Source organism: Dasypus novemcinctus, chromosome 21, assembly GCF_030445035.2.
Source record: "Dasypus novemcinctus isolate mDasNov1 chromosome 21, mDasNov1.1.hap2, whole genome shotgun sequence".
NCBI lineage: Eukaryota > Metazoa > Chordata > Mammalia > Cingulata > Dasypodidae > Dasypus > Dasypus novemcinctus.
Genome location: NC_080693.1, coordinates 69,943,274 through 69,967,852, shown reverse-complemented (window position 1 = coordinate 69,967,852; position 24,579 = coordinate 69,943,274). Strand labels below are relative to the sequence as shown.

Genomic DNA, 24,579 nt, shown 5'->3' with positions numbered 1-24,579 from the left:
TGTTTTTGTCTGCTTCTGTGGTTGTCAGTGGCACGGGAATCTATGTCTCTTTTTGTTGCATGATCTTGCTGTGTCAACTCTCTGTGTGTGCAGTGCCATTCCTGGGCAGGCTGCACTTTCTTTCACGCTGGGTGGCTCTCCTCACGGGACGCACTCCCTGCGCGTGGGACTCCCCTCCGCGTGGGGACACCCCTGCATGGCAGGGCACTCCTTGTGCGCATCAGTACTGCGCATGGGCCAGCTCCACACTGGTCAAGGAGGCCTGGGGTTTGAATCGCGGACCTCCCATGTGATAGATGGATGCCCTAACCACTGGGCCAAGTCCACTTCCCAGAGAAGAGTGTTGACATCTATAACTTGTTAAGGATTTGTTCTATTTCTTGTAGTTTGGTTTATGATTCATATATTTTGAGGCTTTCTTACTTAAGAACATGAACATTTAGGATTGTTTTGTACTCATTACTTGGCCTCTTCGTCATAATGAAATGACCTTTATTCCTGGTAGTATTTTCTGCTTTGAAATATACTTTGTTTAATTTTAATATGGCCAATCCAGCTTTTTAACTGTTAGTAGGGTGTCTTTTCCCATCTTTTAAATCTCTAGCACTATGTTTTAAAAGCTTTCTTTTTAAAATACCCAATCTATTTCTCTTTTAATTGGTGTGTTCAGATTATTTACATTATTGTAATTTTTGTTTTGAAGCCATCATCTGTAGACTTAAGGACTTAATGGGGAGGGGAAGCTTGACAGAAACAGGCCCAGGATTTTTGACCCAGCTTCAGGAAACAAAGGAGTAAACAAGCAGATTTGGTCTTGAATTCATGGGTGGGAACGTGATAATCCTTGGGGGTGAGGGTGGGGAGCAGCAGGAGCTGTCTGAGGACCAGAGAGGGCACAGAGGGGCGACAGCCCCGTACCTCTGGGGCTCATGGTTGGAGGGGAGGGGAAACAGGTCCTTCCCTTCAGGGTTGAGAAAAAGGCACTTGGCTCTGTCTCCTCCTCCCGCCCTTCCCTCCCGCCCCATCCCTGGAAGAAGAGATGGTGTCATTATTCCCTGGCCCCTTCAACGGCCCCAAGGTCTCTCCTTGCACCTCTGGAAGAAACTTTTACCGACTCCCAAGTGCTGATCATGATGGCCCAGGAGGGTGCAGCTTGCCTGCAAAGTGGCCCCGGGTGCCCGACTCAGCCTGGATCCTTCACAGTGGCAGCCAGGTGGAGTCGGCGCATGGGGGCATCAATAGCACAGTCTCTACCACTCCCAGTGCCACCTGGTGATGTGGCTTTACTATATTGAAGAGCAGAGTCAGGATGGCTGCCACTGTCCCTAAGATGCCACCAGCCAAAAGGCTGATACCTATGAATGACTGGTTCTTTGGCCTGAGCCACTCAGCCAGCGTTTCAGCAGCTCATACTTGAATCAATGCAGGGCTGTAAAGGGCACATCCCTCCGGTCTGTGGGGTCCCAGCCCAGTCACAAGGAGTGCCAGCTACCCTGAGCCACCATGGCCTGGACACAGGTGCGGAGCTCATGGTATGATGTATGCTAAGCCTGCAGCTTTTAGCACCAGCTCCAAGGGGCTGATCACAGTCAGGTGCCCTGCTGGGCCAGCGCACTAGTTACCATGGGTGCATAGAGATCAGAGGTCAGTGCTTGGCTGCACAGGAAAGCCTTGAGTTGGTCATACACAGTGAAGTAGATGGTGGTGGCCAGCACAGTCATCACTAGGGTGTCTGGGAGGCTGATTCACAGTGTCTGGGTGCCCTCTTGCCTCACAGTCTTCATGTTGCCAGTGAAGTGGGTGAGTCCTGAAACCAGGAAGCACAGTGGGCACCATTCAGGCATAGGTATGGTGACTTGAGGACATCATTGCAGTACAGGAGGCACTTCCTTGTGGATCAGAAAGAGGAGGGCAGTTTGGTGTAGGAGAAGCTCCAGAGTCTGGAGGGAGGCATAGATTCACTGGCCACCAAGGGGCACTGATATTGCAAGCGCACCTTCACCACATCCAGGGGTGTCATGAAGAGGAAGGTGACCATAGCCCCAGCACCTGAGACCACCATTTGTTGGAGTGGGCTAATGCCCACTTGGTCCTGGTAGTTCATCTTGTTTCGATCCTGGCTGTAGGCCGAGGCTCGCACAGTGTGGCACCTAGTTGCCCATTTAATGTCGTTTTGATACGGTTTGATTTAGGTTTCCTATTTTATTTTCTGTTTATATCCTCTGTGTTTTTATTCCTTTGTTTCCCCTTTCCTGCGTACTTCTGAATTAATTGAATATTTTAAAAATCAATTTTATTGATACATAGTAATAAAATAATTGAATATTTTCAATGTTTTATTTCAATTTATTGGCTTTTTAGTTATTGTCTCTTTTTCTGTTTTTTGATGCTTGTTCTAAGGATTATAATAAATATACCTAATATATTTTACTTAGAGTTATGTTTTACACCTTTAAGTGAAATATAAAAGCCTTCCTATTATATAGATCCCTTTATCCTATACTTCCTTTATGATATTGGTAACATATGTGTTACATATTTGTACACTGAAAAGCCCACCAGCGTGTTATAATGTTTATTTTCAACTATTATACATGTTTTAAAGAGCTTGAGAGGAGAAAGAACCCCTTTTTATTCACCCACATACTAACCATTTCTCTTACTTTTCATTTATTCCTGAAGCTCCAAGCTTCCATGTGGTATTATTTCCCTTCAGACTAAAGACCTTTCTTTACTTTTTTTTTGTTGTTGTTGTTGTTGTTTTGTTGTTGTTGTTTTTTGAGGTACCGGGGACCAGGGATATTGAACCCAGGACCTCACATGTGGGAAATCAGCACTCAAGAAAACCACTGAGCCACATTGGTTTTTCCTTTTGTTTTGCCTGTTTTGCCTTTGTTTTTTCTAGAAAGCACCAGGAACCAAATCAGAGATCTCCCATATGGGAAGCAGGCATTCAACTGCTTGAGCCACATCCATTCCTCACAAGTTTTTTTAAAGGAGGACTTCTGGCAACAAATTTTTTTCATTTTTCTTCATCTGAAATGTCTTTATTTTCCCCTCATTGTTAAGGGAATTTTTTTTTTCAGAAGGTACCAGAGATTTAATTGAACCCATGACCTTGTACATGGGAAGCAGGCATTCAACTGCTGAGTTACATCCGTTCCCCATTAAGGGCATTTTTGTTGGATTAGAATTCTAGGTTTACAATTCTTTTTTTTTTAAGTCTCCCAAATTGCTATTTATTTATTTTTGGTTTTGTTTTCTTATTGTCTTTTTTAAAAAGATAAGTAGATCACTTAAAACGTTACATTAAAAAACATAAGAGGTTCTCATATACCCTACTTTTCACACCTCTCCCGCTCCTCCCACATCAACATTCTCTTGCATCAGTAAGGCACATTCGTTGCATTTGGTGAATGCCCCCTGGAGCACTGCCACACCGCATGGACCATAGTTTACATTGTAGTTTACATTCTCCCCCAGTCCATCCAGTGGGTTATGGCAGGATATATAATGTCCTGGCATGTGTCTCTGCAATATCATTCAGGACAACTCCGGTCCCAAAAATGCCCCATATCACACCTCTTCCTTCCTCTCCCTGCCCTCAGCAACTCCTAGGGCCACCGTCTCCATATCAGTGATACAATTTCTTCCATTGCTAGAGTCACGTCACAACAGTTCTATAGTAGAATACCAGCAAGTCCACTCCAATCCATATTATATTCCTCTATCCTGTGGATCCTGGGATGGCGATGCCCACTCCATCTCTAGGTTTACAATTCTTTTCTCTAAGAACTTTAAAGACGTTCCACTATTCCAGACTCATTTGAATTATTTATGTATTGTTTTTCTCTTGCTCCTTTCTAGGTTTTTGTTTTTTTATCTTAATTTCTTAGCAGTTTTTATTGCGATTTGTCTGAGCATGGTTTTCTTTAGTTTATCCTAAACTGTTTGGGGTTTGCTAAACTCCTTAACTTTGTAAATATATGGTTTTCACTCAATTTGAGATGTTTTCATCCATTATTTCTTAAAATATTTTTATGTACCGTTCTCTTTCTGCTTTTTCCTAGGACTCCAATGACCTTTTTGATACTGTTTCCTACCACTGCTTTTTGCTGTTTGTTCTTGAGCTTAGGTAATTTTTGTTGCTGTGTCTTCTAATTCATGGTTTTTCCTTCTGTAATCCCTATTCAGTTATTGAACCTATTCTGTGAAAGTTTTATTTCAGATTTTATCTTTTTCAGTTCAAAATTTATATTTGAATCTTTTTTATAATTTCCATTTCTCTGCTGGGAACTTCTTTTACATTCGTTTCAAGAGCATTTACCTTTACCTCTTAATTTTTTTTTTTTTTAGGGAGGTACTGAGGGTTGAACCTGGGACCTTGTACATGTAAAGCATGCACTCAGCCACTGAGCTACACCTGCTCCACTACCTTTACCTCTTAGATATAGTTATAATAGTTGCTTTTTTTTTTTTTAAGACTTTTTTTTTCTTTCTTCCCACCCTGTTGTTTGCATTTGCTGTGTCCATTTGTTGTGTGCTGGTCTTCTTCTTCTAGCAGATACCAGGAACCAAACCCAGGGACCTCCCATGTGGAAGGGAAGTGCTAATGGCCTGAGCCACCTCCGCTCCCTGCTTTGCTTTGTTGCATTTCTCATTGTGTTTCCTCCCGCTCTCAGTTGCGTCACTTCACTGTATCATCTTGTCATGTCAGCTCGCTGCCCCAGCCTGTCATATCAGCTTGCCGTCTTGCTTGTCTTCTTTAGGAGGCACTGGGAACTGAAACCGGACCTCCCATGTGGTAAGTGGGAGCTCAGTCGCTTGAGTCACATCTGCTTCCCAGTATTTGCTTTAAAGTCTTAATTTCTGGTTCTGTGCAGAGTTGGTATCTGTTCTTTTTTTTTTATTTGCAAATTGATCAGACTTCCCTGATTCTTTGTATTTTGAGTAATTTTGGATTGTACCCTGCCATTTTGAAGTTTTGTTTTTTTCTTTGGGTGGGGTGGGGTGGGGTAGGACAATTCAACCCCTAACACTTGACAGATAGTTTAAATGCTGTACTGTCATCACCACCATCTTTTCCCATCACCCCTAATAGAAATTCTATATCCATTAAGCATTAACTCCCCATTCTCCACCACCTAGCCCCCTGACACTGGTAATCTGTAATTCTGTCTCTATGAATATTCTAGTTATTTCTTATAGATGAAATCATACAATATTTGTCTTTTTGTGTCTGGTTTATTTCACTCAACATGATGTCTTCACTGTTCATCCATGTTGTAGCGTGCATCAGAACTTCATTTCTTTTTATGATTGAATGTACTACGTTTTGTTTATTCATCTGTTGATGGCCACATGGATTATTTCCACCTTTTGGCTATTGTGAATAATATTGCTATAAACATATTATAGTGTACAGTTACCTGTTTGAGTCCCTGCTTTCAATTCTTTTTGGTATATACCTACAAGTGACATTTCCAGGTCCTATGGTAATGCCGTGTTTAACTTTCTGAGGGAAGCAGTTTTGGCTCAATGGATAGAGTGTCTGCCTACCACGTGGGAGTTCCAAGGTTCAAACCCAGGGCCTCCCGACCTGTGTGATGAAGCTGGCCCACACGCAGTGCTGATGCATGCAAGGAGTGCTGTGCCATGCAGGGGTGTCCCCCACATAGGGGAGCCCCAGTACAAGGAGTATGCCCCGTAAGGAGAGCTGCCCCAAGTGAAAAAATTGCAGCCTGCCAGGAGTGGGGCCGCACACATGGAGAGCTGACACAGCAAGATGACACAGATTCCCGGTGCCGCTGACAAGAATGCAAGCAGACAAAGAACAACACACAGTGAATGGACACAGAGAGCAGACAAACGGGGGGGGTGGGGAAGGGAAAGAAATAAATAAAAAATAAATCTTAAAAAAAATTTTTTTTTTGAGAGGAAGCAGATGTGCCTCAAGTGTTTGAGCTTCTACCTCCCACATGGGATGTTCCAGGTTTGGTTCCTGGTGCCTCCCTAACAAAACAAACAACAAGGAAAACAAGCAAAAAAACCAAGTCAGGGAAGCTGATGTAACTCAATGGTTGAGTGGCTTCCCACATTTGAGGTCCTGGGTTTAATCCCAAGCCCCCAGGACCTGAAAAAACAAAAATAAAAAACAACAAAACAGAAAAACTTTCTGAGAAACTGCCAAACTGTTTTCCACAGTGGCTGCACCATTTTGCATTCCCACCAACAATGTACTACGAAAGTTCCTGTTTCTCTGCATCCTAGCTAACACTTGTCTTTTTCTGTTTTTTAATAATAGCCATTTCTTGTGAATATGAGATGGTATCTCTTTGTGTATTGATTTGCATTTCTCTGTTAGCTAATGATGTTGAGCATCTTTTCATGTGCTTATTGGCCATTTGTATATCTTCCTGAATGTTTTATTTTAAGACAGTCCTGTTGAAATCTTTTGGAGAATTATTTTTTTAAAGCACTCCTCCCCACCTTTAATTCAGCTATGGAAACTGATGCCCAGTAAGGGGAAGGGCTTGCCATGAATTGGTATTTGTCCTTTTGTATTTGCCTTGCTTCACTCAACATAATGTCTTCCAGGTTCATCCATGTTGTCATATGCTTTACAATTTCATTTCTTTTTACAGTTGCATAATATTCCATTGTGTGAATACACCACAGTTTGTTTATCTATTCATCAGTTGATGGACACTTGGGTTGTTTTCAATTTTTGGCAATTGTAAATAATGCTTCTATGAACATAGGTGAGCAGGTATCTGTTGGTGTCATTGCTCTCAGTTCTTCTGAGTATAAACCCTGTAGTGGTATTGCAGGGTCACATGGTAAATCTATGTTCAACTTCTTTAGGAACTGCCAAACAGTCCTCCAGAGTGGCTGTACCATTGTACATTCCCACCAACAGTGAATAAGTGTTCCTATCTCTCCACATCCTCTGCAACACTTGTAAGTTCTTTGTGTTTTTAATAGTGGCCATTCTTTTTTTAAAAAAATATGGAATGCTTCACAAATTTACCTGTCGTCCTTGCATAGGGGCCATGCTAATCTCTGTATCATTCCAATTGTAATATATGTGCTGCCTAAACGAGCACAATAGTGGCCATTCTGATAGGTATGAAATGATATCTCATTGTAGTTTTGATTTGGATTTCCCTAATCATTAGTGATGTTGAGCATTTTTTCATGTGTTTTTTTGCCATTTGTATTTCTTCTTTGGACAAATGTCTATTTACGTCTTTTGCCCATTTTTTAAGTGGGTCATTTGTCTTTTTTATTGTTGATTTGTAACATCTCTTTATATATCCTAGATATTAAACCCTTATCTATCATGTGATTTCCAAGTATTTTTTTTCCCATTGAGTCGACTGCCTTGTCACCTTTTTGACAAAGTCCTATAAGGTACAAAGTGTTTAATTTTGAGGAGGTCCCCTTTATCTATTTTTCCTTTTGTTCCATGTGCTTTGGGTGTAAGGTCCAAGAAACCACCACCTACTACAAGGTCTTCAGGATGTTTCCCTACATTTTCTTTTAGTAGTTTTATGGTCCTGGATTTTATGTTTAGGTCTTTGATCCATTTTTAGTTGATTCTTACATAGGGAATGAGATAGGGATCCTCTTTCATTCTTTACATTATGATATCCAGTTTTCCCAGTACCATTTGTTGAAGAGACTGTTTTGTCCTGTTAACATGGACTTGGTAGATTTGTCAAAAACCAGTTGACCATATAGTTGAGAGTTTATTTCTGGACTCTCAATTCTATTCCATGGATTGATGCGTCTATTCCTCCCACGTTGCTCTTCTTTTTTAGAGTGCTTTTGGCTGTTCGGGTGCATGTTCCCTTCCAGGTGAATTTGGTATTGCATTGAATCTATAAATCCATTTGGGTAAGGTCATTTTAATTAAAGTACTTGTCCCTAGTAATCCCTCCATTAAGGTAATAATTTGTCAGGCCAGAATCTTTGTCAGGTAGACAAGAAATTCTCTCCCTTTGCCTAGACTGTACTGAAAATTCACTGACAAATTCTTGCTCTTTGGTTCTCCCCACCCCGCCCTCCCATTTATGCAGTTGACTTTTCTTTATCATTTTATTCCTTTAGGCTTATTAATATATTTTATTAGGCTTCAACTTGCTTTCATATCAGTCCTTTTCTAATTCAGAGGCAACACCTGAATGTTTCCTTATGTGGGTTTCTAGCAAAGACCTCCTTTTCTGCTTATTAGGGGGAAATATCCAATTACTTTGAAGTAGCAGTCTCAAACTTGGCTGCACATTAGTATTAGCTGGAGAGAAGGATGGAAATTCATGTTACTGAGCTTCACGTGGGGTTCAGTAAGTTCGGGTTGCATTTTGAGACTGTTCTTTCCAGTCCTTCCTCCAGTTTTAGGAAGACTCTTTTGAAGCAGTTCTCAAACTTTAATGAGCGTATGAATATGAATCACCTGGGGATTTTGAGAAAATGCAAATTTTAATTTAGTAGGGCTAGGGTGGGGCCGAGATTCTGAATTTCTCTCAAGCATCCTAGATAATGGCAATCACATTTTGAATATGGAGGTTTAAAAGATAACTTCTGCTTAGTGGTGGAACGCCTGCTTCGCATGTACGAGGTCCTGGGTTCAATCCTTGGTATGTTACTTTTGGGGGTCAAAAAAAAAAGGTAACTTCTGGACTTAGGGTATTTCATCCAGTGTGTGTTAATTTTACTAGTCCCCCACACCAGCAGCAGCAGCACTTGGGAAATTGTTAAAAATGCAAATTATTGGACTTTATCCTAGACATACTGAATTATAAAGTGTGTTTTAATCAAATCTTTGAAGTCTGAGGATCACTCTTCGAGGACATCTCCCTATATAATTCTCTATTTACTTTCAGTTGTGGAGTAAAAACATTTCAACATCTGCAGGCATTTTCTTGTGTAATTGTATGGGCTAGCATGCAATTCAAAATTACTCATCCTTTCAATACATATATATTAAGTACCTTTTTATGTGCCAGCCACTGTTCACAGCAATAGACAATCTAGACAAAACTCCCTGCTCTCAAGGAGATTGCATTCTAGTGGCAATGTTAACTGCTGGTTCATATATATATATATCTTTCTATAAGCAATAAAGTATTTTGCATGGTTTTAAATTTATACTTTTGTAGCATATATTTTTCCTTCACACTTTTTTTTTAAAGGACTGATTCATGCCGACATACGTAGCCCTAAGTCATTCAAAACTGTGTTGTAGATTTCTATCAAATTAATGTTCCAGATGTTAGCTATTTCCCTGTTGTGATGGACATTTTGGTTGATTCCATTTTTTAAACAATTCTGAATGTCCTGTATATATATATATATAGAGAGAGAGAGAGAGAGAGAGAGAGAGAGAGATTCTCTAAAGGTTCACATTGTGAATCTTTCCATGGATTGCAGCCAGCATGTTTTAAAAGCAGGAAAGAAGATTTTAGTATAATAGAATGTCTTAATATAAGGCATATAGTAAGAGTTCTGCTCTGTAAATCTTTTGTTTTGGGGTGTGTGTGTACTGGATTGAAATATAAAAGGTATTTCTTACTTTAGGTTATGGGCAAAAAGTTTTGCCAGTTGCAGTTCTCATGGCTACAGGCACAACATTAACCTGACTCAATATTACTGAGTTGTTCCCCAAAGTGGTGGTTTAGTTCACTGTTCTGGGGGTAGGTTGGCATTTCCATTGTTCTGTATCCTTCCCAGTGGTTTGCTTGGTTATACTTTGGAACAGGACTTGTAATATGTTTTTTCAATTTAAATAAAGTTTTGCTGAAGTATATATTCATACATGAACATACATAAACAATAAGTGTATATAGTAAAATTTTTGAATTTACAAACAAATGTGTATCATTGTACAGGGCTCCCATACATCTCCCTACTACCAACACCTTGCATTGTTGGGAAACATTTGTTATGAACTGTGAAAGAGCATTGTCAAAATATTACTACTGGGAAGCAAATTTAGCTCAACGGATAGAGCATATACCTACCACATGGGAGGTCCAAAGTTCAAACCCAGGCCTTCTGACCTGTGTGATGAGCTCGCCCATGCGCAACGCTGATACGCGCAAGGAGTGCGCTAAGTAAGGAGAGCTGCCCAGTGCGAAGGAAAGTGCAGCCTGCTCAGGAGTGACGCCGCACATACACAGAGCTGACACAGCAAGATGACGCAACAAAAAGAGACACAGATTCCCCGTGCCGCTGACAAGAATACAAGCGGACACAGAAGAACACACAGAGAATGGAGACAGAGAGCAGGCAACTGGGGCGAGGGGAAGGGGAGAGAAATAAATAAAAAATAAATCTTAAAAAAAATTTTTTTTTTTACTATTAACTATAATCTTTATCTTACATTTGGTGTATTTTCCCCCAACCCACCCAATTATTAACATCCTCTATTAGTATTATATATTTGTTGTTTTTTTTTTAAAAGATTTTATTATGTATTTCTCTTCCCTTCCCCCTCCCCCACCCTGGTTATCTGTTCTCTGTGTCTGTTTGCTGCGTCGTCTTTTTTGTCCGCCCCTGTTGTTGTCAGCGGCAGGGGAATCCATGAATGTGTTTCTTTTTGTTGCGTCATCTTGTGTCAGCTCTCCGTGTGTGCGGCACCATTCCTGGGCAGGCTGCACTTTCTTTCGTGCTGGGCGGCTCTCCTTATGGGGTGCACTCCTTGTGCGTGGGGCTCCCCTACGCGGGAGACACCCCTGCGTGGCAGGGCACTCCTTGCGTGCATCAGCACTGAGCATGGGCCAGCTCCACACGGGTCAAGGAGGCCCTGGGGTTTGAACTGCAGACCTCCCATGTGGTAGACGGATGCCCTAACCACTGGGCCAAGTCTGCCGACTATATTTGTTATATATATATGTTCTGTTAACCACACTTCATCTTTGTACATTCCTGTGCTTTGTACAATCCGTTCAAAGTGTACACTCAGTGCCTCTCATTTTCATCACAGAGTTGTGCTGTTATCACTTCAGTCAATTTTAGAACTTTTTTGATTCTCCACTTTTTAAAAAAATACTGAAGTTCACCGTAGATATTAGATGAGTGTTGAAAATGTTAATGAGCTTAATACCCAAGGGCATATTATAAAAAAATATTTCCATGAATAGTTGAAATGACTCGACTTACTAATACTAATGATTAACACTTGTGGAACTTGAGTGGTTTAATTTTATAAGACTTTTCTCTTTTTACACTCTAAATCTATGCCTAGTTCTATAATCTTGAATTTGGTATAATGAACTTATATTTATATCCATACAAGAGCATCAGTAACCATTAATGACTGCATCATTTTATTGATTTAAATATTAATATTTTTATATGTTTACATATATACCTACTCAGTTTTTTCTTTTAAAACTTTGTAATTTAAAAATACGTGACAAATGATATGAAATAAGTACAGAAGGGTAAGAAAAATTAGTCTGTCTGCTTTTCCTGTCCCCCAGTTCTCCACCCCAGAATCAATTTTCAAAAGATTCTTCCATGTGTCCCTTTAGAGAAGTATACTTTTATCACTTGCCCACTTTTTCCTCTTCCTTCTTTTTTTTTTTTTTTTAAAAGAACTTGATTTCATATTCTCAAAAATTGAATAGAAAAAGGCAGCTCAACAAGTTACGGAAACATTACTCTTAAAAAGTTCTTTTTCATGCACTTTTATCTCATCTAATTCCAACTGCTAACTCAGTTCCTCTAATTTTCAGAAAGATACACAGATGAACACAGATTAGTTAAATGGCATAATCAAGGTCTCCTAATTAATAAAAAAAAATGAAGAGAAAAAATTCCTTAAACTCACAAAACCAAATCCCATATTCTTTTTATCTTTAGAATTAATATAGTACCAACTTTGCTTTTGCTACAAAAACATTACAGTGTTGTTAACTATAGTTCATAAATTATATTAGTTATATTTTTCCCATTTATTACCACATTTTTAACACCCTGTAGTAGAACATTTCTGTATTTATATTATTATCCACAATCTTCATCTACTTTCAAAATCATTGTTATATGTTCGCAGTGTTATCCTCCAGTTGTCCTCCAACTAACATTAATCTTTTAGACTACTCTTTTCGGCCACAATCACAACCATAAATCAGCAGTGTTTGTTACATTCACTATAATGCATTGCCATCAGGTCCAACCATTACCACATATTTATATTTGACCTTATTAAACATTCTACATACATCCAGCATCTTCTCCCTCCTCTCATCCCACATTCCATCTCCCACCAACCTACATTTCATAGTCCAACTTCTTCTGTCTTTTTTTTGGTTTGTTTTTTATTTCTAGTTTCTTTACTCAGATATTATTCTATTCATTGCTCTATAGCTAGCTTTTCCCTCTACTTAGTGTACCTTAAGGACTTAATTTCAGCACATATACATTTTACTTTATTTTTTCAGCTGCTAGGTTTGATTATGTTGTGTAGATCTATCAAAATTCATAATCCATTTAACTTTTGCTATACATTTAGGTTAAAGAGAAAGAAAAAATACAAAACAAACACAAAACTTGAGCTTTTAAAAACTATGCTGCATTAAGTATTTTTGTACTTATTTAAATACAGTCGTGAGTGTATCTGTAGGATAAATTCCGGGAAGTAAAGTTGGTGGGATAAAGAAACATACATTTGAATAGAATTTTGCTAAATTGTCTTTCAAAAAGTTGAATCAATTTATACTCTCCTAATAATGTATTATTATTGAAACTCTGCTTCTCTTAGCTCCCCTCTCCTTTGCCTCTCAGCCCTGACCCATGCTTTACTATGGTGACCCTGGGAAGAACTCTTGGCCAAGGGAAAAGAGGTGCTGCATCAGAGGTCTTCTTGAGAGCCATTTCTGTTTTGCAGCTAACCCAGTGTGAAATCTTTTGGTGTTGTCTGCTCCACCCCCATGCTTATTATCTTATATATAGATGTTTTTTTCTGATTCTTATTCTTGTCACATCTTTCACAAAGGCTTGTTTTTTTGTTTGTTTGTTTTAGGAGGTATCAGGTATCAAACCTAGGACCCTGTACATGGGAAGCAGGTGCTCAACTACTTGAGCTACAACCATTCCCTGTTTGTTTTATTAGTTTATTTTATTTATTATTATTTTTAGGAGATATACAGGATTGAACCCAGGCCCTCATATATGTGAAACATGTGCTCAACCACTGAGCTCCACCTGCTCCACAAAGTCTTGATTTTTATTTATTTTTTATTTTTTTATTTATCCCCACACCCTCGTTGTTTGCACTTGCTGTGTCTGTTGTCTTCCTTGTTTCTTTAGGAGGCACTGGGAACTGAACCCGGGAACTCTGACATGGGAGGGAGGTGCTTAATCACTTGAGCCACCTCCATTTCCTGCTTTGTTGGATCTCTCACTATGTTCTTTTCTTCTTGTGTCTCTTGTTGCATCAGCTCGCTGTGCCTGCTAATCGCATCACCTCACTCTTTGCTCGTTTTCTTTAGGAGGTGCCAGGAACCTATGCTCCCTGCTTTGTTGTGTCTCTCATTATGTTTTTCTTCTTGTCTATCTTGTCGCGTCAGCTTGTTGTGGCTGCCTGTCATGACAGCTTGCTTTCTTATTTAGGAGTCTTCTTTAGGAAGCAGCAGGAACAGAACCACGGACCTTCCATGTGGTAGATGGGGGCTCAGTTGCTTGAGCCACATCCTCTTCCCAAGGCTGGTTTTTTTTTTTAATATTGTGGCTACCTATAGACCCCTTAACCCCCTAGATAATTGAGAACTGATTGTAATTTTACATTTTTTTTCTCTTGCTTTGGAATCAATTGGGAAAACCTCATATTAGATTTTTCTTTAGTCTTAAAAATTAGAGATAAATCATTGCTTCTTAGTATTATTTTAAGTTGACAAGTATTAAAGAAACAGAAGTATACTTATATATATTTTTGAGGCATTTGTCCAAATAGGAAAACCTGAAGAACCTATAGTTTTTATAAATTAATGTAACATAATGATTTGTAATTATATCATTTCTTTATTCCCAGGGAGGCGAAAACCAAGAGTACATCGACCTCGTTCTCCAATATTGGAAGAAAAAGACATACCACCTCTTGAATTTCCCAAGTCCTCAGAGGATTTAATGGTGCCTAATGAGCATATAATGAATGTTATTGCCATTTATGAGGTACTGCGGAACTTTGGCACTGTTTTAAGATTATCTCCTTTTCGCTTTGAGGACTTTTGTGCAGCTCTGGTAAGTCAAGAGCAGTGCACACTTATGGCAGAGATGCATGTTGTGCTTTTGAAAGCAGTTTTGCGTGAAGAAGACACTTCAAATACTACCTTTGGACCTGCTGATCTGAAAGATAGCGTTAATTCCACTCTGTATTTCATAGATGGGATGACATGGCCAGAGGTGCTGCGGGTATACTGTGAGAGTGATAAGGAGTACCATCATGTTCTTCCTTACCAAGAAGCAGAGGACTATCCTTATGGACCAGTAGAGAACAAAATCAAAGTTCTACAGTTTTTAGTTGATCAGTTTCTTACAACAAATATTGCTCGTGAGGAATTAATGTCTGAAGGGGTGATCCAGTATGACGACCATTGTAGGGTTTGTCACAAACTTGGGGATTTGCTTTGCTGTGAGACATGTTCAGCAGTGTACCATTTGGAATGTGTGAAACCACCTCTTGAGGAGGTGCCAGAGGATGAATGGCAGTGCGAAGTTTGTGTAGCACATAAGGTGCCTGGTGTGACTGACTGTGTTGCTGAAATCCAAAAAAATAAACCATATATTCGACATGAACCTATTGGATATGACAGAAGCAGAAGGAAATACTGGTTCTTAAACCGAAGACTCATAATGTAAGTAAATCCAGTCTTAACTTTTTGTGTATTTAAAATCAGTTTCCTTCATGATTAATATGAGAGCGATTGCTGCTGATGTATAACCCTTGTACGTTAATAACGAGTCAAATAGTTTAAATGATTTCCAACTCCAAGGAATATGCACATTAAGATAGTTTTTAAAATTGTAAAGAAAGAAGAGCGTATGAAAAAAGCAAAATATAAACCGTTACATTCAATGCCTAGAATAAGAAATAGTAGATTACCTATTGGAAGTCCACTGTGTACCCTTACCCACTTACATTCCTCTACAGCCCATCCTGATCATTGCCCTAAGCAGGATTTAGCATCTAACTAGGTGTCAGGATTTCCCTTGCTTCTCTTTTTAATTGTATGTAAATTGGAGCAATAAGAACTAAAGTAACTGTCTAAAAAAAGTTCTGCTACTCTTGGTTGCAGTATTCTAGGAGAAGATGAGCACACTAGACTTAGGGTCATAGTCTGGTTTCATCTCTCCTGAGAGTTTTCAAGAGGCTCTTCTGGCCAAATTGTTGGGCAGTGTTAGGGCTTACCTCAATCAGGACATTGGGCAGGTCATTAAATGGACAAGGGATTAGATATCCTATAGAATATGGTCAGAACAAGTGGGCTTTTTTGTCTTTTCAGCTTCTAAAGTCTTCATTGCCTTTTTCCAGCTGTCATAATTAGGTCCTTATCAGAAAATTCTTGGTAGGGTGAAATGAATGTCAGAAGCAGGATATAAAGGGAAGAGCAGGAACTTTATCAGTACATTCTCAAGCCAAGTCAGGTATAGAAGAGTATCTCATCCAGGCTCACCCATAGTTGAAAAAGATGGTTCCATGTAAACAGAGATCTTGGTGATAAGAGCCCTCAGAAAAGTCTGTCCTTTGGAGTCTTAAAATATGATTGGTTGTCCTTTGCCTCAAGTACGAAGCTGTCATCCTGGGTCTTCCTTAACGATCTCCTGAGAATGCCCTTGCATCTCTACTGTGTTGGTTCTCATTTCCTGCCTCCCACATCTTCTTTTGTCTCTAGTTTCAGTGGAGTACATTTTCCAGTAGCTTCTTGATAAAGAGTGTGTGGGCATTGATATTTGTGAGACCTGCATGTCTGAAATTTTTTTTATTCTGCTCTTTTACTTGATTGATAGTTTGAGTATAGATAGAGTTTGAGGTTGAAGAGTATTTTCCTTCAAAATTTTGTACAATTGTCCTCTTGCTTGGAATGTTGTAGTTGAGATATCTGAAGCCATTCTGATTCTTAATTCTTAGTATATGACTAGTTTTGATCTATCTGGAAGTTTATAGGATCTTCTCTTTGCCTCCACTGTTCTGCAGTTTTACAGTGATATGCCTTTGTATAGATCTGTTTTCATCTGCTGGGATTTGCCAGGCCCTTTCAATTAGTTGGTTGTGTTCTTCAGTTCCAATAACTTCTCCTGAGGACTTGGTCTGTATGTCTGTCTCTATGCCAGTACCACACTGTTTTGATTAATGTAGCTTTGTAATAAGTTTTGAAATTGGGAATGTGAATCCTCCAACTTTGCTCTTCTTTTCCAAGTTTGTTTTGGCTGTTGGGGACAGCCATATGAATTTCAATTCCATATGAATTTGAGGATCAGCTTTACCATTTCTGGATCAATTTTTTTTAAAAAACTGTATAGATTTTTCTTGCCATCTCATCTCTCAAATATCTGGTCCTAGTATTCATTATGCCGTCTTTTTTATATCTTGCTGTATAGTTAGTAGCTTGAAAACCATTGTCAATGGTGAGATCATTCTAAACACATTTTGGTTTTAATTTAATGCTATACTTTATTTTAAATGAAAATTATTTCACACTGGCTGTCAGGAAGGGCATTCATATGGTGCATATGGGCATTCATCAGTTAACAGGCCATGTTCACCCAGTCTCAAATGCCCTCCCAAGAGGAGCTCACAGGCAACAGGATTGCTGTAAACAAATTAGGAAGTAAGTGAAATTTATTCCATGCCTCTGTTCTCCTATTCCTATGCTTTCCTTCCCTGTCTTGCCTTACCTTATCCTTTTGGATGTTCAGAACCTATTTATAAGAATATTTTCAATAACTAATTTTATACTGCAGTTTAGTTTCCAAACCACCATCTTTAGAAGTCTGCAACATGCATCGTTTTACTGTTAAAATCAAGGTTTATGATGGAGGGGACGGGAGGATAAGAAGATATTGTAATGTTTTTTATATACCTGCCCTGTGTATTACTGAGATCTTTTAAAATTTCACATAAAGACATTTTTAGAAAATATGAAATATCTTAAGTGGTGTTTCAGAAAAGTTTTGCTTCTTGATATGTCAGTATCATTGTATGAAGCAACACTCAGGACTTGACTACAAACAAATGCAAACTTTTGAAAATTACATAAATCAAAGGAATTAGGAAGTTACGTTTCTAAGCATCTGTGGATGGATTTATGATACACCATTGATGAAATCAAATAATCTGCAGCTTTTCTAAGTTGAACAGTAAAGTTATATGTTTATATGTTCAGCAGTGAAACTGTTCATTTAAATTTGTTTATTTTATAGGCTTTAATTGTAGTCCCTCAAATTATCTTTCTTAATGCACAGTAAAGTATACAAAATTTAATGTTAATTTCAGACAAATAAGGATGATATCTTTTGCTGTAAAAGCATAAAAATAGGCTTTTGGGTATTTTCTATGTAAAGTGAAATGTGAATCTTTAAATATTGTTAGTGACAAGTGTTCTGTGTTAATTGATTTAGTAAATCGAAAGTCTTCATGTATTTTTTTAAAACAGATTCAGATATTTTCAGCTTAAGTGCCCCCTTGTGGTAGATTGTTTTTGAATTCCTGGTGAAAGTTTTAAAGCCATATAAGTTGCTCAGAGAGTATGTGGAGGTTTGGCATATGCTTTCCATGAGAGCCCAGAAGGCAACTGGTGAATCTCAGACTTAATGCTGTTAGGACTGGGGAAAATGATTTGCCTAAAACAAAGTCTGCTCAGTGAACAATTTTTTTTTTAATCCCACCCCCTTCAGGCTTTTTTTGTGTGCTCCCTGCTCTCTGTGTCCATTCGCTGTACATTCTTCTCTGTCTGTATTTATTTTATTTCCCTTCCCCCCTTGTGGCTTGCTTGCTGTCGCTCTCTGTGTTCATTCACTGCAGGCTCTTCTGTGCTCTCCCTTGTTTCCCTTTTTCGTTGCGTCACCTTGCTGAGTTGGCTCTCCACATTGTCTGTGGGCTGGGCAGCGCTCCGCAGCGTGTGGGCGAGCCTACCTTCACAAGGAGGCCCCGGAACGCGAACCGCGAACTGAGGGCCTCCCATATGGTAGATGGGAGCTCATCTGATTGAGCCCAGCCGCTTCCCCAGTGAAAAATTTTTAATTGTAATATTAGCAGTTGATAAAAATTTAGTTTTTCATTATTGCTCTAATTTTTAATAAACATTTAAAATATATTATTTGTATAGTTTAGTAAAGTATATCATAAAAGAAAGTTCCTTACACATGAGCCTATAGGCTGAGGGGCCAAGATATGTATGTTCAGTAAGCAGCTTTTTCTTAAATATTGCTTTCATTACGTCAGTCCTTTGCTCTGAAATTGGGACATTCAGTGAGATAGAAATTGTGACATTAACACCCTTTTCCAGTTGATGACCATTCTGAATAAAATTACCCTGAGCACAGCATTTTAAAATAACGTTGTTTTTTCATTTTCCAAATGAACTAAGTTGTACTCTTTAACCTATTCAGCTTTGCATCCCTACCTCCCCATTTTAGCTGTGTGCCACCTAGTCACTTGCTGGCTTTCGTTACCATCAGATCTATGTCTTTAGCTCAGACCCTACTGCTCAGGTCCAGTTCTGTATATTCAACCGCTTTCTGGACATGGCAGGCATCTCAAACATATGTCTAAACTGAACTCATTTCCCCCATTACTTATTCTTCATCCTATGTCCCTATCTTAGTAAATGGGATCACCATCCTTCTACCAGCTGCTCATGGTAGAAAATTGGGAATAATCTTTTATCCTCTCATTATACTGTTAAATATCTCTTAAACACTGAATCATTTTCTCTCAGTTCTCAATAACGCATGCTAATATCATACTCTCACCACCTTCCATTACTAAAACGTTCCATCTCCCCAAACAAAAACCATATATCCATTATGTTCTAACTCCCCATTCTTCTTGTCCCTGGTACCCTGTACTATATTTTCTTTGTAGTTACCACGGAGCTTAAATTAATATCCTGAACTTATAACACTCTTGTTTGCTTTGATACCAACTTAATTTCAATGGTTTACACAAACTATGTGCCTATACCCTTCCATCAAATAATATCTATACATTCTGAATCTGAAACCACTGATTTATCATTACATTTTATGCATTTGCCTTTCAGATCCTGTAGGAAGGAAAAAGTGGAGTTACAAACCAAAAATAAAGTAGTACTGGCATTTATCCATCTTTATTTACCCATACGGTACCCTCCCTCGCCAGAGATCTTTATTGCTTCAAGTGGCTCAATCTATTGTCTGCTCTCCTTTCCTTTCAACCTGCAAAATTCTCTTTAGCATCACTTGTGGTAACAAGCTCCTCAGGTTTCATTGTTAATCTTACTGAGACTCCTTTGTAAGAGACATGTTGTTTCTCTCTTGTGGCTTTCTGAATTCTCTTTATCTTTGGTATTTGGCACTTTGTTTATAATATGCCTTGGTGTGGGTCTGATTAGATTTATCCTGTTTGGAGCATCTTGGATACATTAATTTCTGTTACTGTGGTCTTCAGCTCTATTTGGTTTCTTTACATAATTTCTGTCTCTCTATTGATAATCTCTTTGTGTTCATCTGTCGTTTTCCTGATTTCCTTTAGTTTTTTTGTCCATGTTTTCCTTTAGCTCTTTGGGAATATTTAAGACCATTTTGAAAAAATCTCTGCCTGGTATCCCAGATCTGGTCCTCCTCATTGATGGTTTCTAACACTTTAATTTTCTTTTCCTGAGCTATTGCTTCCAGTTTCTTTTAATGTTTTATAACCTTTTGTTGAAACCTGGACATTTTCATATTTTAATACATTATCACTGGAAGTTTAGACTCGGATGTGTCTGTTCCTTAAGCATGCATCCAGCTAGTGTTAAGACAGAGCTTTCCTTGAATGCCAGGAGCTAACAAAAATAGAAAGAGAGAGGAAGAAAGAAGAGAATAGAAGAAAAGGAAAAGGAAAGAAAGAAAACACCTCTCCCAGTCTTTGGAGATTGATCTGAGTGTGTATTCTCCTACAGGGTTTATCCACACATTGAGTTTAGAGAATAGCTCCAAGCCAAAACGTAGGGGCCTCCCTGAACCTTTCTTCCTTGGGCATGCACTGTGGCCCTAGGAATTCTCTCCTTTAAATGGTCTCTCCTTTAAATGGTCCCCCTTCCCTCACTCTCCCATGCAGTGCACTATATGTCCTATAGCCAGCAGTCACTTACCCCAGGCAGCCACCTGACTGCTCTGTAGTGTTCTGTGGGAGCTCAGTGAACTGCCTTCATTCACAGTTCAAGTTCTGGGATGTGTTCTGTCTGGCCACTGCCAGACAAATTGGGCTTTTGTGATCCAGATGTGCATGAGGAGCTGGGACCAGGGCCCTGAACTGGGAGTATGAGCTTACTGCACTGAGCACTTAATGTGAGGGTGCAGAAAAGCCAACCAGGGTGCTTCAAGATCCTACTGCTTTTTTAGTAGCCTTCTTGACACAACACTCACCTTGTTACTGCAGTCCTTTATGGGTTTTCTGGAGCTTTGAGAAAGATGTTTCTCAAAGATGTTCAAACTGTCTGTGGGGATACAGAGCCCTGAAATGTCTTCACTCCTTCCTCTTTCTCACACAGTAAGTACTGTCACCCCATTTTTCAGGTGGAGAAGTTGAGGCAAAGCGAGGTTATGTAATTTTTCTGGACCACACAGCTAGTAAAGGGAAGAGTCAGGATTTGAGCTAGGGCATTTTGACTCCAGAATCTGCTTCTTACCACTGGGGCTGCCTGACCTAACTTGTCCTTAATTGCTCCATCCCTAGTTTCTCACTTTTACTGTTGGTTTCTACAGTTTTGTTTAAAAATGAAACTTCCTATTAGTTATTAACCTTCTACTTATCTAGCCTAGTTAAAAGCCAAGCAAACTTTAAAGTGTGGATATAATATGTATGTTTGCTCTTAATTATACATATATATATTTTTTTCTTCTTCTTTTTTTAGGAGGTACTAGGGATTGAACCCAGAACCTTGTATATGGGAAGCAGGTGGTCAACCACTGAGCTATATCCCCTCCCCAATGAGAGATGTTTTTTTTTCATTTGTTTGTTTATTTGTTTTTAGGGGGTACCGGGGATCGAACCCAGGACCTTAGACATGGGAAGCAGGCACTCAATCACTTGAGCTGCATTCTCTCCCCTCTTAATTATATTTTTGGCAAACTTTTCTCATTCCAACCTGTCCTCGCCCTGCCCTTCTAGGAAGCCAGGTCAGTTTGTATGTGTATAAAGAACATTGTAAGAACATAGCTCCTGTAGAAACCACATTATAAATCCAAAACCAAATATATAATTAATGTATATTTATATAGAAAAGCTGTTGTTTTAAGTTACTTTTACAATTAGAACAAATAATTTAGAATATATAAACTAGGTAAATATGCCCAAGTGCATAAGTATTTGTTTTTAAACTTTTATTCAAAAGCGTCAGCAGTCATTGTTCATTTTACTTTGTTTTGCTACCTTATGCTTTTTAATGAATTTTATTCTTCTACAGCTTCAAGAAGCCATGTATGAATATTATCTCTGATGACCACAATATAAAATAGTATCTGGGTACCACATGTGTTGTGGGACATTGACAAACTATGCTTAAGGGAAGAATAGCAGGGTAGTGAAGACATGCTGTATGAGAAATGATTAACGTATTTGCACATGTTGGACCTGAGAAAGAGAAAACAGAGGATAAATTACAGATGTGAAAGATTTGAAGGACTGTGTATGGAGGTGTTAGATTTATTTTACATAGTTCTATCAGGCAGTACCAGGACTAATGGGTGGAAATGTTAGGGATATAGTCATCTTATTGTAAGGATAAACTTTCTAAAAGCCAGTCCAATCTAGAATAGCTTGCCATAAAGGATAGTAAGTTCTTTGTCAGGGATGGGAAAATTTGCAAGGCATCAGCATGGTCTAGTCAGTAGCTGTCAGGGAATTTTGCAATAGCATGTGAGTTGCTTGAAGAAATGGTAGAATGTCCACTTTATTAAATTTGTTCCTATCATATCTCTTTTTTTTTTAATTTAAAAAATATTTTTAATTTTAATTTTAAAAATTTTGTTTTATTTCTTAATTATCTTTTTAAAAAGTTAATAGATTACACAAAATGTTACATTAAAAAACATAAAATATTCCCATATACCCCACTTGCCACCCCCCACCATATCTCCTTTTTATATTGGTATCTTATGCTTGTAAATTATATTTTCTACCAAAAAAATTTATGTAGTATTTTTTTTTCCTTTGAAATTTGTAGATATTTCTGAGTAAAGAGGGAAAAACTAAATAAGTTAAAGAAATAATTCAATGTCTTTGTAACAGGAGATCATTAAGATGGATACTTTAGAAAATTTTTAAAAATTAGACTCTCATGTTTCCTCCCTTTTCTTCTGTTGAATCTTGTTAGTACTTGTGGCAGAATCTTCTGTACTTTCTGACTTGATATTCCCAATTAGATTTTTTGTATGGTATTGCCTTTTAAAAATTTTTAAATTTTTATTTATTTACTTTTAATTTATCACCTCTTCCCACAGATGCTCATTGTTTGTTTGCCTTGTCCAGGAGGCACCAGGAACTGAACCTAGGACCTCCCACATGGGAGGCAAGTGCCCAGTGGCCTGAGCCACATCCATGCCCCATGAGCTGCAGCATCTGCTGGCTTGTGGCATCTGCTCATTTAGGCATCTCCTCATTGCGGTGGATGTAGTGTCTAGCTCATTGTGGCATGTTTGGGCATCTGGCTCAGTGTGGTGTGTGTGGGCACCTGCTCATCTTCTTTAGGAAGCATCAGGACTTGAACCTGGGACCTCCCATGTGGTAGGTGGGCACCCAACTAGTTGAGCCATATCTCTTCCCTGATACTGCATTTTGAAAGTTTTTAATGAAAATTTCCCTCTTTTTTCTTTTTCTTTTTAATTTTGACTTTTATTTTAAGTACCTGGGCAAGAGATTGAACTCAGGATCTCATATGTGTGAAGCTGATGCTCAATCACTGTGCTACATTGGCTCCCTGAATTTTTGATTAGAGGATTTAGACCTCTTTTAACATTGAATATTGACTGTCATCACTCAGTCATAAGAACATAGTAGAAATATCCATTAAGGAGTACCTATCTAGGGCAGATGGAATTTTAAAAAATGAGACAGAAACTTGTGTAAATGCTTTTAGCAGAGAAATATACTTATCTAGTATGTCAGCAGATGCTGATTTGAACAAGCAAAGCTAGATAATGGCTTTTTTTTTTTTAAGATTTATTTTATTTATTTATCCCCCTCCTTGCTGCTTGCTTGCTGTCTGCTCTCTGCCCATTTGCTGCACTTTCTTATGTGTCTGCGTGTCTCCCTTTGTTGCATCATCTTGCTGCACCAGCTCTCCGCATGCACGGGCCATCAGCTCTCCATGGGTGTGGGCCAGCTTGCCTTCATAAGGAGGCCCCGAATGCGAACCCAGGGCCTCCCATATGGTGGATGGGAGCCCAGTCGATTGAGCCACATCCACTTCCCAATATTGGCTTTTTAATTTAAAAATGGTAATTTTGATGCTCTTTTATTGTAGTCACTATTTTATATATCCTTTCTTCATAATTACTTAAGAAACTCATTCCTGGAGTTCTGCTAAATTTTTATTTATCTGCTACATTAATTTTTGTACTTAGTGGCCATTAACAATGTTCCCAGGCACTCTGATAGATGCTTTAGCATGATACCCTTAACTCTTTCAGTGGCCCTGAAGGCAGGTGCTTCCCCATTTTACTAGAGAAGTAAATAAAATGTCTCAGAGGCTCAGAGAAGTTATGTCTTCCAAGCCCATACATATCATAAGTAGCTGAGCCCATTTGGAGCCAGTTTTTAAAGCCTGGGTCTTTCATTTCCATCACTTTGCTTTTGAGTAAACAGGAAATTTGGACTCTCTTGTCAAGTCCCTCCATGCACATTCCTGAATTCCTTTTGAGTGGGAGAAGAAATACCATTATGCATGTTTCTCTAAGTCTGGTCCTAGATACTAATTTGTCTTGTTTTTTAGTTAGTAATCATCTTTGTGAAGTCTCCAGTTCTGCCAATAATGAAAGGAACCTCAGAAAAGTTTTAGGCAGGAAAGGAAGCTACCCTTCTCTGCAGTTTGGGCTTTGGTTGTGTATAAGAAAAGAAGAAAAGATGAGACATTATTGCTAAATTGAGAGGCCTTTTTCGAGGACCAGATGTAAGCAAAGCATTTAAATTATGTCAGTGGAAATATTTCTAAACTGTATTACGCTGTGTACCTGCCATGTACTAAACAGAGTTTAAACATTTCTGGTGGGAGCAAAGGTTAAAATTATGCCCATTGAATTGTGATAATGATTTAAAGTTGTTTATTTGGGAGCAGAGGTGACTCTAAGGCAATTAGGCACCTCCCTCCCACATCAGAGGTCCTGGGTTTGGTT

At 38.8% G+C, this 24,579-nt stretch overlaps 1 protein-coding gene, 1 non-coding gene and 1 pseudogene across 16 annotated transcripts in view; 1 reads left to right on the top strand and 2 right to left on the bottom strand.

The window, feature by feature from the left end:
- The window catches only part of BPTF (bromodomain PHD finger transcription factor), a 175,804-nt gene that overhangs the window by 38,253 nt on the left and 112,972 nt on the right, over positions 1–24,579 (top strand). For all 15 annotated transcript variants that reach the window (XM_058284554.2, XM_058284557.2, XM_058284553.2 and 12 more), the window contains exon 2: positions 14,039–14,861. In XM_058284554.2, the coding sequence (XP_058140537.1) occupies positions 14,039–14,861 (823 nt within the window). The remainder of the gene's footprint in view (positions 1–14,038; positions 14,862–24,579) is intronic.
- LOC139437229 (mitochondrial glutathione transporter SLC25A39 pseudogene) lies at positions 1,065–2,104 on the bottom strand (annotated as a pseudogene).
- Positions 7,003–7,106, bottom strand: LOC111761857 (U6 spliceosomal RNA). Its single transcript, XR_002795098.1, has one exon. It is a non-coding gene; the product is annotated as a U6 spliceosomal RNA (small nuclear RNA).